Below are 18,227 nucleotides of genomic sequence, written 5' to 3' on the forward strand. Positions count from 1 at the left end.
GGTCAAGAAAGATATGCACATTCAAAGACAGAGAAAAGCTTGTGGGGATCATGAAAAGGGGGAAGTGGCAGGAGATGGGTCAGATGGTGTGCAGAAGCCAGATATTGTAGGACTACATAGGCCATGTGATTAAGTAAGATGGGGAGTTATGGGAGGATTTTAAAGTAGGGGAGTGATGCGATATGATTTACATTTTAACACTTACTTTTGCAGTTGTGGATTGCACAAAGGCAAGAATGGGTATTGGGAAATGTTAGGGGACTATATTGTAACTCAGACAAAAGCGATAGCGGCTTGGTTCATGGTAGCATCAGTGGAGACAGAAAAAAGTGAACAAGTTTGTGATATTTTCTGGATGTAGAGCTGATAGGTTAGTGGTAGAGTCTGGAAAAATAGAGACTCAAGGTTGACTTTTAGGATTTTGGCTTACCAAAACAGATAAACGGTGGAACCTTTTTAATGTACTGGTTAGGTAAATGGTGGAACCTTTTTATTGTACTGGGTTAGACTAGCATTCAAACAGGTCAGGGGTATATATATAGCCCTGACACTGAAATGTCTATTTCGAACATGTTGAACTTGTAATGCCATTATAGACATAATAAAGGGAGTCCTGAACTACATAAACTTTAAAAAATGTGTCTCCCAAATTTATTTGGAAATTTAATCATCCTTCCTCTTTCTTTTTATCCTTTCATGGTACACTATTTGGTAAGCATCAAGTATATAATTTCTTCTATAATATGCAGCCAGTTTAAGAATCAACACTTTCTTAGGCTTTTTCAATTTCTCATTTCCATCATAAGCATTTGTAGTTGGAATTTTTTAGTCTTATTTTTCAATTTAAAACCTCCTAATGCTCATTACTTTATTAACCATCTTACAAAGGTGACTAAGAAAAGAGCACTGTAAGCTGTGTACTGAAGCCGGGAGAGTGCTGAGAGATTGGCCTGTCTTACCATCACGTAATGTGCTTCTTTATACAATGATGTCACACTGGGGACAGTTAAAGTTTCTCTTCAGCAATGTGACACATTACCAGATTTTCTGGATCCTGAAGAATTAAAATTGCAAAGGCTAAATTGCTAGCCTTTACTTTGGGGTTTACTTTTTTATGTGAACTTCCTCCTATCATAGAGTTGCAATTGGTTCACCTGGAAGAAAAACCTGTCTCCCGTGTATGGGGCCAAATTAAATTCTATGATACATTTTAGTGAAAATGTTGCTTCAGTCTATTTTCACATCTTGACCAATAATGGTCACAATATAGGATAGGTTGAAAAGCAATAAACACAGATTGGATTATGTACTCATTCACAATGTCACAAACATTTTGGATAAGAAAACTATCATTTCAGGGACTGTTCTGGGTTGATTGTCACCGATTGATAAAGCTATTTGTAGGAAGGAATTGGGTGGAGAAGAAGTCTAGCCCTGTCTTTGAGGCTGTCCGATTTAGTGATGGCAAAGTTGGAGAGTACAGGTTTTTATGCAGTTGGAAGTTACCCAGGGAACTAGAAAGCCCTTTTGGGGATACAAGACTGAAATATAAAAATTGCCATCATCTTGCTTTGGGTACATGTTGAGGAACATAAACCTATTTTTCCCACTTGCCATTTTAAATTAAACTACCAAAGATAAAAAAAATCAAAATGAAATATCGTTTTAAAAATTAAAATTAAAAATAGAAGCAAGTTATCATGAAAAGGCTCAGAAAAAAAAAATCTTGGTAAGTTAAGACAAAGTTAAAATGAGAAAAGAAATGAAATAGTAAAAGAAAGCAAGCCAGGACTCATAAACACACACGCTTTTAAAATCTCATAAATTAAACAGGGAAAGATCACTGGAATAATGCTAAAAATCTGAAATGACAAGAAGTGAATATAATTGCAGTACAATAGATTGGAAGTTTAAGAAGATAAAATGCAAATCAATTAAAGAACAGGTTAATGAGGCAGCATTTGAGTTTCAAATTGTAACATCCTCACGCAGAGAGAACTAAGGACCTTTAAACCAAGATCAGGCAAATGTTTTGCATCTTCCTACTCAATGCCCTCACCAGAAGGGCTCCCTGCAGAGGGACCAGGGCAGGTCACCCACTCATAGATGCTGAGGAATAAAAATTTTAGGTCCACAGGAGACTGGAGCCTGTTGCTCTAGATAGCAGAGATACCTGGGTAAGGCTGTGTTCCTGAGGACCAACCCTTGGGTAATCCTTTCCTTCTTTACAGGGTTTGTAAGAGTCTGAAAATATACCTGGAAACTACAACTTGACAGGACCTCTAGGGAGGCTCTGAATTCGCAGACATGCATTTCTCAAAGGCAGGACTGACAAGTGTTGACTCTACTCAATCTCAAAGATTGACAGAAGCCCTAAGTATGTACTTCTCTCTGTACAAACCCGGCCAAAGAATCCTTTTGAATCTGTGATTAAGTCTGTCCATAAAAAACAGAACTCAAAAACTATCATAATGTCCTGAATTTATTTCACTTATTTCTTCCCAAATCCCTTTTAAAGTAATAATCTCATATAAATCATGATAAATCTCTTCCACTTTATATTGTTTTATACTTTTTAAAGATCTTTCCACCTAATTTTAATCATATAACAATCCTATGATATAGAAGGTTAATAAATCCTGGCCCCATTTTATAAATGAGAAAATGAATAAGTTGCCTAAATTAATATTTATAATTAAGGATTGAGAATGAACCTTAATCCATGTCTTGTAAATTCCAGACCACTGTGTTTCCCACAGAATCATAATTAAATTCATTACACATATTTCATGACATAAATAAAAACTTGTCAATCCTTTTTCATTTGTTTTAGTCTTCAATCTATCACTCAATCCCTATCTTCTATATTATTTGTACTCAACTACATAAATATATATCAGAATAAGACTTATCAACTCTAAAACAAAGAGGACCAAACTTAGATCATCAGTCCCTCCAATCTTTAATTACTGTCAAAGGGAAAAAATATTACTATAAAATAATATACTATAAATAAAATTACATAAAGCCTGAGGCTTTGAACTAAGAACTTAAGTTTTTACTTTCTCTAAATAATTTAATTTTGGAAAAGGCTGTATCAATTTCATTTTGTGGATATACACTTGTACAATTTTAATGGAGGGCTTACATAGAAAATGTAAACATTTTATTATGTCTGATACTTTTCTCCATTTAAATATTAATAAAAATAAAAACTATTAAAAACAGAAGCATCTAAAGTGATCAAAAGCACTCTGAAGGAGGAGTCACATCAAGGCGACTTCCAGGTACTGGTCTGACACAGCTAGACCTCAGTGCTCTTAGCAGTTTGCTTGGTGCTCATAGCTAGGCTGTGTTATCTCTCGTTGGAACTGAAACCATCACAGAGAACATTAATACAGACAAAGTCACTCTCAGACTGTGATAAAGTGAGATAAAGCAAGGACACTTCATAGACAAAAACAAGGTCACAGTGAAACTGACAAAGTTTCAAATATTTTCTTCTCTCAGCTAACATGAGTGAGTCCCGCCTGCTTCTTTACCAATGATGGCTAGTCTTCCATCCCCCTGCAGAATTTAAGATACCCAATCATGGAATTCCTCCCGCCCCTTCCTGACATTATCAAATCCAGAGCAAAGTTTCACTTCCTTAAAACCTCCCTAAAATCACCAAACACAAATATAAACCCTTAAACTCTTAATAAGTCTTTTCTAACACCCTTTTACTGAGATGCCCCACAGTTCTCTATGTTGATTTTCCCTCACTGCCAAGAGTAATAAGCCCAACTTGTTCAACTACAAGTGTCATTCTGATGGACTTGACTGGAGGGCATTGCCATAATAATGATATTAATACTTATGCATTGTTTGCTATTTACCAAGTTCTCTCTCACACACAGCATCTCACATAGTCTTCTCACAATCCTATGAAGTAGTATTACAATTGTCTCCATTTTACAGATGAAGAAACTAAGGATCAGAGAAGCAACACAGATATTAAAAGGTGAAATCTAAATTTAAATATATGTATTCTCTTGCAAAAGTCCAAGATCTTTCCACTACATCATAGCAATGCATTATTAAATAGACCCAGAAAATGTCCTATAAGTTTTTGGGATGAGTACTAGAAATTTCGATACGTGCATGTCAAGAAAATCCTTTCAATAGTAATTTATTGGATACTACCAGGTACAAAGATGTATGGAAAGATAAACAAGAAATGGAAGAGAATTTCCTTGACCTCGAATACATCAATTAATACTACTATGAACTTGATGCTCGATTAGTGACAGCAATGGAAATTCAGAGAAAATAGAAAACATAGCTTGGAATGTGAGAATTTCTTAGTTTGGTGAGATAAGAGAAACAGATCACAAAGACCATTGAACATACACGTATACATACGCATCCTTCCATATTACATTAATTACTAGTACACATGAGAAAAGGAGGAAAATGGGGTCACATAATGTTTGAGTCAGTGAATGAATCCTAGTGAATTCCTTTTGTTGCTCCATATTTCTGGTCCACCTTCCCTAAACCAACACCTGTCTCTGTTCTCAGATATGGTAGACAAATTAGTAATTAATGACTTAAACTAGGTTAATACTATAGCTACCTTTTCCTTTTCTATCTTTTCTCCATATATAAATCCCAGGCAAATGGTTTACCCTCACCTCCAAAGAAGTGGGATAAAATTGAACATTGACTAAGGAAAACACCTGCTAAAAATGAGATGTCATTTACTTAGAAGTTGATATCAAAATTTTTGTGAACAAAACATATTTCATTATTTGATGTGAACAATACACACCAACCCTACATAGCATCCACTTCATTATTGTGGTTATGTGTGTTTGTTAAGGCAGGATTCTGGAATGCTGTTTTGACATGATCTCACATGAAAATGTCACTGCCTAGATTTGTCAAGGTCAAATCTAGCAAAGGTGGTGAGAAGAGACTCAATTTGTTGTTTCAAATGTTTCTTCTGTCCTCTTCTGGTCTTCAATACATAATTGGCCTAACCACGGAGAATCGAGTGTAGGTCTTGGCTGACTGTCTTCATTATTGATGCACTCCCTATCACAGTTTTACCCCTTAAGATGATGTCTTAGGAATCTCACGTAAGGTGAATCTGCTGAGAAATGTAGGTTGGAACCACTGAGTTCTCAAATCACCACCTTTCATTGAGGTAGAGTATTTTTATGTGTTTTTCAGAACTACATTCAAATTTTCACACGCTTATGTCTGAATCTTCTGAAGAAATTACAGATTTGAGTTCAAGGACTATATATTCTTCTTAGTAGTGTCTTATATCTTGTTGATACTTGACAATACTTTTATATTTAGTGAAGATGCCTGAGTCTGGCTATAAGACAATTAGTTCTAAGGGGAATTCCAAATGTTTACACCAAATAAATCTCGCATATTTTAAAAGCACAATGCCAAAACTTTTGGCAGAGTATAAAAACTTTTTTTAAAATCATAGCTATTAGAATTCCCTTTCAGATAGTAATGAAACTGAGTAACAACATGGTTAGAGTTTGACGTCTTTTATGATGCAACTAAATTCAAGAATGAAAATAATGGGAGCCAGAGATGGTACATGATAAATTCATTAAGTATTCAAGATGGACTCATAATGCTCATTTATGAGAATATGAGTTAAGCCAAATTTAATAATAATATAAACAAAAATCCAAAAATTGAAGAACTATACAAAAGAAAGACATCCAATTTTTATGGTCTTAGAGTAACTCCAAAGATAGTGTAATACCGTTAAACACAACTACCTTGAAAACAGATGATGTTCTTACTTGAATGATAAAGCAACAACTATATCAGCTTAGGAAAATGAGTTTTCTTATCTGAATTCTAACAACTTAGTATCCCTATCTACTGATATTCGAGCATTTTATTCCTAGAAAAGTTCATGGAAAGTAGACTGTAAGAAACTTGGTTGATAATATTTTAACAGATCAGTACCATTTTATCTTTGTACTGGGGATCAACTGACATAAAAGAAGTAATAAAAACTAATCTATTAAAAAAGGTTCTATACTTAGCTATTATTTTTTATTTTACCATGTTATCTACTTTTTTACATTCCATGAAAAAATAAGAGTGAACTATATTTGATTTACTGTAAATGTCACAGCTCAGCACTTAAAAATAAAAGATTCTAAAATTTGTGTAAGCTTGTCCAAATCTTTGGAAAAAAGGCAGGGCATAAATATATATGTATGTGTCTGTGTGCTTGCCTATCTGCATGTTTATAGAAAGACAGAAATAAGACAGAATGTAACTGATTTCAGAAATAAGTTTTCTGAGAGTAATTTGCAAATAAGTAACCATGGCTTCTGGCTCCTCAATATTCATAATTACATGGACATTAAAATGTATGAGTTATACTCATAGAATTAATAAAACTCTAGAGTAATGATGTTACTCAATATAGCCATTACATATTTAAATGTATATTTCTATGTATAAGAACCTACTAGTCTTTCTCTGAAGTAAAAGGGAACAAGTAAACTTGTTAGATGACTGTTGAATATCTATATTTTGGATGGTTTTTCATTGTCTTAAGATGTTTTAGATACTTAAAATTTCCAGAAGAACTTTGAATCACTGTCTCATAGCATAGGATATTAACTTGGGGAACTTAAAGTGCAAATAGGACTGAATGTGAGTTTGACGATGTGTTAGAAGCACATTACTTATATCCCAGCTATGTTGCTTACATGCAGAATATGTGCCTGAATGGGCCTCTAAGAAAAATCGCCCAAGGAGTAGATGAATGATTATTTATTTTGGTCTTTGCCATTCTTGTTAGCCTTTGTCATTTGTCACTTAAGTCTGTCTCTTCCTTTAAAATGTGCCTATGCTAGTCCTGGGAGGTTCTGTCATTTGCGTGTTGGTATGTGTGTGTGTTTTCTCTCATAAATTGCAGGCTTTCTGAAAAATAGAGATCAGTCTTTCTCATTTTGTAGATGTTGTTTTATGTCAAGGATAGGTAAAATAGAATTTAAACATTTTAAAAGAAAGAAAAACTTAAGATGATACAAATATATCCTAAAAACAGACTACGTAGTCTTCATAATCACATAAAGATTATGTCATTTATTATCTAACCATTTATGCATCTTGCAGCAAAACTAGATTTGATTTCCTAGCAAATATCTATCATTTTCATGTATGGTCATTTGCACATTTCCACTCTTTAACTGACTGTAAGAGAATAACATCAAAAGGACTTCCTCTAAACCAATCTCTCTAGTTATAATATGAAGGCAATAGTCAATTTCAACTCTTTGAGACTTCTTATATTTTTTACAGGATAAAAAACCAAGTATAGATAAAATCATAATGGAAAGCATTACTATATATATTTGTGGAAATACAATAAAGGTGAGCATATACTCGGTCAAGGAAATAATATATACCATTGCATATGATAGTATCGATGAAGTTTTAAGCAAGAAACAATATCCAAAAGTCACATTTTGTAATGTGACTAAATGAAGGTCATGCTCTTAATATTTCCTATGTACATCATGGATCATTTACAAAGTATACAAATGCAAAGATCACCAAATGCTGAATACGCTCACCTGGGCAGAGAGCAATATTACAAGGCTTATGATGTGTTTCAGGTCCTTCACATGGCCTTCCTCCATACTGAGGAGGTGTGCACGACCTTGTTCTTGTTCTTTGGCCTCGACCACATGTAAATGAACATAAACTCCATGGTGACCACTCCTCCCAAACTCCATGTACTGTAACAAAGCAAAGAAGCTTCAACAACAAAAGCAGAGGTAAAGTCAAAGATCTTTTCCCTCATAATTAAGGAAAAGAAAACTCATCAAGTAGATAAATATGAAGATATTTTACAAATTCAGTTAACATTGTTATTTTCCACAAAACATAAAAGATAAATAGAAAATTCATTAAAATAATGGACAATTGCATGTACTTTTTCTGCATTAGAACAGTTATTCATGACATACAGTTTAAATGTTTCCTTTTCTTAATGGAAAGGATACATGTTTTTAATGAAAATGTACCTCTCTCCTCCATGACAAAATAATGAGTTACTTTTAAGTAAAAGTAATGTCAACTAAGGTAGTATAGAAAACTGAATCTGATAACAGAGATGCTCTTCTGGAGTTAAATTTGCATTTAAATAGATAAAGACCAACTTAAATCTTTCAACGAAGTTTCAAGATTAATGACTTTTATGGTGTCAGGGGGAAAAGCTAAAAACTGATGGTACATATTTTAAATAGCTTTTTAACTTCAAATTAAAAAAAATAAATGTATTATTGTCAGTTAAAAACACAGGTGTTTAAATCACTGTCTTTCTAGTAGGAGAGAAATTTCAAAACCTTTATCTACTTGCGTAACATCTTCTTCCTGAACCTGTTTTAAAAGGAGTGGCAAATATGAAGATCTATTTCTAATAGCCCTGACACCAGAAGATGATTTTCTTCTTCTAGTAACCTAATGGCACTGGAAATCCTCCCAATAAAAATTTCTATAGAAAACATGATCTAATTAAAATTATGCCTAACATAACTCATTGATACAGGAATACTCCAAGTATGCCACTGCAATAAGTTCAAACTTGATCAGAAATACTAACATAATTTGTGTTCCTTTATAATAATCATTGTCAATAAATAGTGACATGTTTTGCAAAAAGTGCATTTGGGTTGAAAGGTTAGATTCCTTCCTTGCACTGTGAAATCACCAATCTCATACCAATTCTTAATATTTGAGACCATAAATAATAGCACTCCATGGATAATACAAATAAAAAGAAGCTGGGCAAAATGCACTCTTTGGTTCAAAAGCTCCTGTCTTACCTCTAGTCTTATCATGATCGTGGAAGTTCATGAGCAGATGTTTGAAATGATACCCACTGGAAGGAGTAGGGTGAGTAGAAATTTATAATAGAAGATGAAAAAGATGTTCATATTTTTCTCAACATTGGTAAGGGAAAGCAGAAGTCCACATAAAGTGTCAGAAGAGTTATGTGAGGATATATAGCATATCTAGAATCTTTTGCATGTACATTCTAACCCAGTTGTTACTGTAAAGACACATGTATGAATTATGAGTTAACCCCATTCTCTTCTATTTATGCTACTGGGTTGCTCCAAATAGTTGTGAAAATATCTTCAAATATGGAAAAATTAGCCAAATTTAAGTAATATTCAGAGACAAATTCTTTAAGATTTTGTGAAACTTGCTGGAAAACATATTTTAAAAATACTATATAAAAAAATAGCAAAAAAACAATTATGATGTTTACATTTTCTCATGTTTGAGAAAACCAAAGCCAATTTGTATTTGCTGATATGAAAATAAATAGTAAGTCTGTATTTAATCTAAGAAAAAAATACACATATACATATATTTATATACAGGTATATATAATCAATTATAGCAAGATATTTTAATTTATATGAATATATTTTATTAAGTTATATGTATACCTTTAATTTTGCATTTTTATCTAATTACCAAGATTTCTGTATTTAAAAACCTCTTCTCTTATTTTATCTATAACATGAATACTGTAAATAGGGCCAGCTTCAAACATTAAGGATGTTGCTAAACATCCCAAAATGCTCATGCCAGCCCCCACAACAAAGGTTTACCTATGTCGAAATGTCAATAACAACAAGGTTGAGAAACCCTGGAAGGGATCTTAAAACTATAGTCAGAAATCAGGACAGGAAATACACAATTTAATGTAGTTTCTTAGTTTTCTTAGTTTACTTTAGCTAATCCCTATCACTTTCTGCTTCAAGTAAGAAGAGTTTCTGAAGAGACTATAATGTCAAAGAAAAAATTTTGCAACAGGCTGGTTATCTTAAGATAAATATTAGAAGTAAGACATTGTTATGCAATTTAACTAAGAAAACCCTTGTTTTTGAAATTTGAATAATATAGGTAAAAGGTGACTAATTTATAGCACTACTGATTGGCCTTTAATATGCAAATAAATATAAGCTCTAATTCTATCATTCCACATATTTTGTGGAAAGTGACTTTAATATTCAGTTTGTCCTGTGTCATTTTCATTAATTAAATGCCAAATACACATGAGTATCCACAGTGTGACAAGTGGGTTACTGATTTCTGAGCTCATTTTCTTACTGGGAATTTTAGTAGTTTAAAGTTTTATTTTAGAAAGATATTTAGACTGTTTAAAGTGCTATTTGTTTTTAAATTCACTTTCTGTCACTATTTTCATCAAATATTATATCAAAAAATACATATTTATTAGTATGGGAAATAACTGAACAGAACATTTAATAGAATATTTCATAACAAATACAATAACCATTTGAAAGCTAACCCAACATCCCATAGTGGAATATTTATTCTACATTTTTAAAATAATAATGTTGTTAAATTATTCTTCATGGTTGAAAAATAAAAAAGAAATTACACAAATTCTTTTCATTCTCTTTAATTCAACATCTGAACTATAACAATGATTAAAAGATGCATATTTCTTATCATTGGAACTATTTAACCAAATTTAGAAAGATAAATCTATGTTTATATGATAGTAAAGAGAAACTAGGAATTAGTATGTATTTCCTCAGTAGATATAATGGTAGGAGGTTTAAAAAATTGAGGAAAAACTTTATAATCATAGAATATTATTGTTTTCTGGACATCAGACACAGAGTGAAAGGGAGAGCACTCTGTTCCCATTACAGATATTCTCTGTGCCCAGTGAAGGGATTAATCAGCAGTCTCTGGCAGATGGATAAAAATTTCCACATGTCAACTATATGAATGTGCATAACTAGTGGCTAGAAAGTAAGCTCTAAATGGAGAATTGTGGAGAACACTTTAGCACCCACTCTGACTCCCATTTGGAGATCCACTTGCCATTAGACTCTTCCTTGTATGTTGAAAGGATCTTGATTATTCAAAAGGATGCTGACAAGATAAATTTATATATCAAGTACAGCTTAATTCTGTATTAACATTTTTCTCACTGCCAAGGGCAAGAAACTTGACCCTGTAACCCTTAACATGAATACTGTAAATAGGGCCAGCTTAAAGTATTAGTCTAGACAACGTTCTCTACTCACACCCAACTGAAAGTCTATTAGTATTTACCCATGAGGACGTTTTACCTATTAAATTTAGAAATTTTATAATTCTTAAAATCTCAAGCTCCTTCTGCTTCTTGTTTCCCTTCTCTTGCTAAACGTTCCTAGCATTTGTTTGCTCTATGGTCTGTTTTTGTCATCTTTTCATTGTCTTCCCCTTTCCATGACCAACTTAAGCATATTTTTCCCTCTGAATCTTTTTTTCAGTTGATGTTTTTTCTCATCTAGTCCAATTCCCCTACTCTTGCTGACTTTTCCTGTTTTTGGTGGGAATTATTTATTCTGTCTTCCCTTCCTTACAGCTTTCTGCACTGTTTAGCTTTTAATCCTACCTTCTTCATCTATGGCTTTGTGTCTCCCATTTCTGTTATAAAGGGATCTCCCACCACATTGCATCACTCTTCCTCCATGTTCTGCCCATCACTTCCTTTAACATTTATTCTTTCCAGATGTCTTTTCTTTTATTGTGATAATAAATACATAATGTAAAATTTACCGCTTAAACTACTTTTAAGTGTATAATTTAGTAGTGTTATATTCACACTGTTATGAAACAGATCTCCAGAACTTTTTCATCTTACAAAACAGAAACTCTCTACCCATTAAACAACAACTCCTCCAGACTGCCTTTTAATGGGTTGCCCTTGCCCATTCTTCTGGGAAATTGGGATTATCCCTGTGTTTCCCCCATGTCACCCACTCCCTACTCTCACTTTTAGCAACTGCAGAATCAGCCATCTCTGAAAATGAAACTAAAAAAAGCAGGAAACTTTTAAGCACAACTTTGCGGATGAAAGGCTGCTGCAGTGCCAGTGCTTTTCTGCAACCCAACCCTTTTTGGAGGCCTCGGGAAGGGCTATAAATGCATATGCAGTGGTCAAAAAGTTTGCATCACCCATCCATGAAATGGCTGACAAAAATATAAACCTGGAGATTCACAATATCATGTGCTTCGGACTTCTTAAAAGAAAGTCCAAATTCCTTTTAGTACTTATTGTTACGTGAAAGTCAGTGGTTTGAGAGGGAGAAACGCCTATAATATCTATGTATGCATTAACTAAGAACAAAACTTAGATGTAACATGGAAAATCTGACCCTAAGTGAGCAAGTTATATATATATTGTGTTAAATAGAACACAGCACAATATATATATATTTTTCATTAATGACTTTAAGTTTACAAAACAGTGGATGGTGCTGATGAGGACAGTCAGTTGAATGAAATAAACTAACAAAAACTCCTTGAGTCAGGGGCACTATTTTTCTTAATAGTCGTAAATAAATGGTAGAAAAATAGCTGACTGCCTTAACGACTATATCAACTATTGCCTTAGACAACAGGTAGAGATCATATTTCCAGCATGCTGGCAAATTACATTATTCTTCAAACATTCAATTGGACATTTTCACCATCTAAAATAAGAAAAGATATTGAAGCTTAAATACTATTAGAAGCAGAAATAGAAATTTCAAGCTTATAGTTGCAGTGGGTAGGGGAGTCACATGTAATTTCTTGACTGCTCTGAAAGCAGAAATAATCACATACATAATAAAATTTCACAGTTGAATAAGAATTACACTTATCCACTCTAATTAAAATGCTTATACCCAGTTTATATGAAAATAACAAATCAATCGTTCCAAATGCGTAGCATGACACAATTCAATAACATCCACATTTGTAGTTGCTGCTAACACTACCTGGACAGAGGGCAGTGTTATTGCAAACCCTTGATTCTCTTAATGGGCCGCTGCAGTGTGTCCCGTAAGGTGATACACAAGTTCTGGTTCGCACCTGCGACCCTTGACCACAAGTAACTGAGCATGTGCTCCACTGGGACCACTCTTCCACACCAGATTCACCTGTGTGCAAGACAACAAATAAATATGAAATACTGTCTTGAATATTCATCTACTAAGCATTATACTAAAATTGACATTAGGCATGCAAGAATAATTTAAATGTAAAAATATGACAGTATATCAAAAGGTACAAGATGACATTTCAGAGAAAAATAAATTTAAAGCAGGATATATATTATGCTGATGCAAGGTCCAAGTTTGCTGTCACCTTGTTAGCAAAACTACTCTTCACAAATTCCACTGTGCCATGGACACTAGGAAGGGGCCAGTCAGTATTTTTCAAAAAGAATGACTGTTGAAGCAATTCTCTTAAAGCTTTGTACTTTGATGGAAGAGGAAGCAAAATGTATTGGTAACCCACTCTGGCTTTGGTGAACAGGGATATATTGATGTATCCTTCCCTAATTCTTTATTGCGCAACCTCCTTTCTAATGCTGGATGAGGTGGAGCTCTGGGAGTTCGGGCATATCTAATTTTTAATGTGTTGAACACTGACACTTATTTATAATTTATTCCTAGTGCAATTCCTACCTTTTCATCCTATGACAGCTATTTATTTTGTGATAATTTATTGAAAGCCTTCAGCCACAATTTTCACCATGATCTAAAGTAGAGAAGTAATTTTTACTTGAAATGAAAGAAAATTCCTCTATGATTTCTGTTAATTTAATATGAAACTAAATTTTACTGAGAAATAGGGCCCTAAAAAGCCAGTGAATGTCTGAATTCATTAATTTTCTTAGAGGAAGGAAGCATCACGTTGAAACTATGTCGAATTTCTATTATTATTTAAAGTCATTTCCCAATATTATTTAAAGTGAATAACTTCTAAGACCATCACAATGAGTTTCTAATTCTGTATAGGATAGATTTTTAATACTGATTTGAAAAAGTGTAGTTGCTTTTCCTCATATACAAAATTGGGTCATTTACCTGCTGGCAGGAACTATTTAAATTAACCATTTAGTTGTTGAAAATGTTTACAGGTAAAATGTTTCTGAAAACTTCATGTAAATCAAGGAGCGATCTATATTTTATAGATTCCATTTCAATTTGCCTTTGGGATAGGATTCAAAAAATAGACTATGATAATCCATTTGTCCATCTTTTTTTGAAAGGTTGGTAAATGACTTAGAAATTACTTGCAGTGCTATTCAAGGCAGCTGGTCCACAGACTGGTCCTCTGGGACAGAAGGAGGTTGGGCCAAAATGTGACTCAGTTTGCTGATATCTTCACAGAGAATTTCTTTAAAAAAAAAGTTGGCTGAAATAAAACATGTGCTTGATAAAGTAGTTGAATTTACATTCTGTTGTAAGTGTGTAATTTCCTAGAAGGCCCATAACAACTAATTCACAAAGTATGGGTCCGCAGACCACACTTTGAGTAGCACCCTTATGAAGTATTTGCTTATATTGGTCTGCATTATTTACCCAGAGTCATAGATTATAAAGCATTTATAACTGGATATATATCATAAGGGACCAGACAGGGATAACTGGGATGACATATTACATAAATGGGGCTTCTTTTCAATGTTGGGATCATGTTTGTTCTAGAAATACTATATATATCACCCATGATGATATCACTATTTTTTGCCTTCACCATTTTATATATAATTCATAAAAAAGTGATTGGATTACTGTTTGAATAATATTTAAAGCCATACCTCATAATTTGCTCTTTTACATTAAAGAATATTCTATTGAAATCATTCTATAAACTCTATAATATGATAATCATTAAAGATATCCACACATATATATGTATATGATAATTTTAAGCTTAAAATTAAGGAAAATATATTGCAAACTTTTTTCTTTTGATATTTCAACCTGTGCTTGTGGTGAGATTAAGTGAAGTAGAAATATCATGTTTGTATGTTATTAATTAAAAGCTGGAAAACCTTGAACAATGTGAATTCTATAGTAAGTAAAATTCTATAGTAAGTAAATCTATTTAGTTATGAATAAAATTATATTTTTCCCCAAAAGCAATCATTCTCTTACCCTTGCATTGTTATAATGGCAGAAAAATATATATCTTAATTAAATTGAGCAATGAATCAGGATCAAGACCTACTTTTAAATGTATTTTTGTACAAATATGTAAAAATTTAGATTGCTTCTGAAAATATATTATAAGGATGTTGAACAGGCTAAACAGTGATGCCTGGATCATGAGAAACTGATAATTAGTGCTCAGAACTGGCCTTCACTCTCTCTCAAACTGCTGGTTCATTTTGTTGATCAAAAACAAAATAAAGAAAGAAATAAAATACTGGCTTTCAAATTATAGATCTAATTTTGCCACTCAAATACTGGCCTACCTACCAATATGACCTTGCTATATCGCAAAGGCTATAGTTTCAAGTGACATTTCCACTAAATAGTTATGATTTCCATGCTGCCACTTCCGCATTCCAAAAGGTATGAAGACTATTCTGGTCGAGCACATTGGGTCATTGTGAGAAATAGCTTATATATTTTATAAGGAAAATATATATTTAAAAATTTATTAATCTAGTAAAGTATAATATGAAGTAGACAATTTTTAATATATTTGTCTTTGGAGATAGCATAGACTAATTTGGTTTCTTAAGTTGCAACTGAGAAGGCATATTAAACATCATAGAGAAGATTTCTGTATCTAAGGCACTATAGAGGCTCTTTATCCTGACACAAAACATGAGAGGAAACTAAAAAGCACTGCAATTAAAGTCAAAAGACCTGTGTTTGATGGAAGACTATAGAATATTAGCTTTGTGACTGAGAAAGTCACTCTATTTCTCTGAACTTCTTAATAAAATGAGTAATACAGCTAGCACAAAATGTATTTGTGAGGATTAAATGAGATAATATATGACAGGACATTTTAAATTATAAACAAAACATTAAAATAACCTTTATGTTAAAATCATAAAATTAGAAACACTTTTATTTTTCTGTTTTAGATAACATGCCATATATTACTAGGGTAGGACTTTTTTCCTACTGGAATAAAAGAAAACTTTATAAACTAGTTTGTCTTAATCCATCTTATTGGCATTTATGTTTTTATTAAATATCTCTATCTTATCATTCATTTAATTTCTTTGACTATAAATACAAATTGTGTACTAGGCTATTGGAACATTGTCCATTTTTGTTTAAACTAGCTTATATTGATTATTGGACTGACAAAAATGATCAAGTTATTTTGATAAATTAAGCAAATTTACCAAATGTTACTCTTTAAAAAAAATTTCCGCTCATTTTATTACTTTATAGGAAGCTTGTTTTTTAAATACAGGGTTTACTGATCATATTGATTGAGAAGTCAGGTTACTCATTTTAAGAAGCAATTCTTATAAAGTTTAATAGTTTTTGTTTTGTTTTTCCTCGTGACTAATATAACATTATATTAATTTTTTTATTGTATTTTACCTCTATTGTATTATTCTTTGTTCTCAAGTTAATGTTAGCAAATGCTATCATTGTTTACATATTTCAAACCAATTTCTAGGTTTGAAAGACAAATAGAAAATTTTTATAAATAAAAATTATTTTTTTGTAAAATTTTGTGTGACACTTAGCTGTATGTATTCAAACTATCTTAATCTCCCCAAAACTACAATCTCAAAAAACATTTAAGGGAAAAACTCTTTTTATCTTTATGATTGCCTAGTGTCAAAGTTTTTTATGTATTTAAAAAACTATTTAAAATAATGCAGTTTTCCAGTCTTTTATCAGTATCACAGTAATTTAAATTTAAAACAAGTATTATACATGTATTTATATTTACCTATACTACTTTTGGTTTAAAATGAAATAATAAATATTTATTATTCATCAATTTGAGCATCCAATAAATATTTTCAAACCACAATTTTGAAGTTCATTGCTTTTTCTGAGTTAATGTTCACAGTATGGATAAGTGGTTTTAAAGCTCCTCATAGATCCATTTAATAAGTGTTTCATCTGTTCTACCAAATAATGTATTAATAAATATTAGATACAAAACAATGTCTGGATAAGAATGAGTATATGAAAACAGAAATTAATAATTTTGCATTAAGAAAATTTAAAGTTCTTTGTGATTTAAATTTGCAAATAGAATTTTGGCTGAAAACTGTGAATTTTCTCGGTATATGTAACAGGCAAATCCATAAATTAAATTTATGGAAAACTTCTGGCCATATTACATAATATTAAGCATATACTGATTTTACTACATTATTGTAAATTTAAAACTATAGCTTACCATTTCACTCCTAAGTGACCCTAATTTTAAGGCACCTCAGTAAACCAATGTCTGCCACCTCTTTTGCAAGAAGTAAGAACACCTCTAATCTTTCAGAAATGTCCCCACAAGATGGCACCTGAAGGAGGCTGAATAGTCAGCCCTTGCCCTAATGCCTCAATTTAGAGTCAAACATCCCCTAGCCTCTGGTCAGAGGTTGAGACTTTTTGTTCCCTGTAAAGGAGAAGAATACATTTAGAAATTTGAAAATTTGCCTGAACCCGGTAATAGACTTTTAACAAGGTGAACCGAAAGCAATCCAGACAAGCAAGTTTTCTTCATTTCTGGATTTGGCTGCAACATATACCTAAAAAAAGATGTCCTTATTGTAGAATTGTCCTTATTATAGAATTTATTCTAAACATTCTTCATGTTCTGAGAATTCTTTGACCTACTTGCAACTAATGTATTCAAATCTACTACTCACCAAGAGTACAATGCATTAAGAATTTGCATTTTTAAATTGTCAATTCAAATCTATTGTTCTGAAAAAATATTATCCTAAGAATATATGAACTAAAAAATATTCATTTTCAAGGAAATTTCATCAAAATCAAAATCATTCTGAATGTCATGTCAAAGGCTGGTCATATACCGGAAACATATATCAATGATAAAACAGATCATTTAAGTTGAAATGCATAAAACTTTATACAGACATAGATAAACTGTAAGTTTGCAATTTCCCAAAATAAAACTTGAAAATGTTCACAACACAATTTAAACTCTCTTTCATCCAACAATGCACCACATGCAATGTATCTAGATGAAATTATAGCCCATTTATTATGATGAGACAAAATATGAATTTACTTGTTTTTATATATACATATATATTTGGAGGGAGGTATTTAAAGGAATATAATTAATTTAGGATTAAAAATTTTATAAACTAGAAAGTCGTTTTTAATGATATTTAATTATTTGGTGTTTATTATAGC

General features: G+C 32.2%; 1 protein-coding gene across 2 annotated transcripts in view; it reads right to left on the minus strand.

Moving 5' to 3' along the window:
* Positions 1–18,227, minus strand: part of ADGRB3 (adhesion G protein-coupled receptor B3) — a 659,277-nt gene that overhangs the window by 382,198 nt on the left and 258,852 nt on the right. For both annotated transcript variants that reach the window (XM_006926408.1, XM_006926409.2), the window contains 2 exons: positions 12,843–13,004; positions 7,614–7,778 (listed from right to left, as the gene is read on the minus strand). In XM_006926408.1, the coding sequence (XP_006926470.1) occupies positions 7,614–7,778; positions 12,843–13,004 (327 nt within the window). The remainder of the gene's footprint in view (positions 1–7,613; positions 7,779–12,842; positions 13,005–18,227) is intronic.

The sequence above is a fragment of the Pteropus alecto genome, unplaced genomic scaffold (assembly GCF_000325575.1).
Source record: "Pteropus alecto unplaced genomic scaffold, ASM32557v1 scaffold7, whole genome shotgun sequence".
NCBI lineage: Eukaryota > Metazoa > Chordata > Mammalia > Chiroptera > Pteropodidae > Pteropus > Pteropus alecto.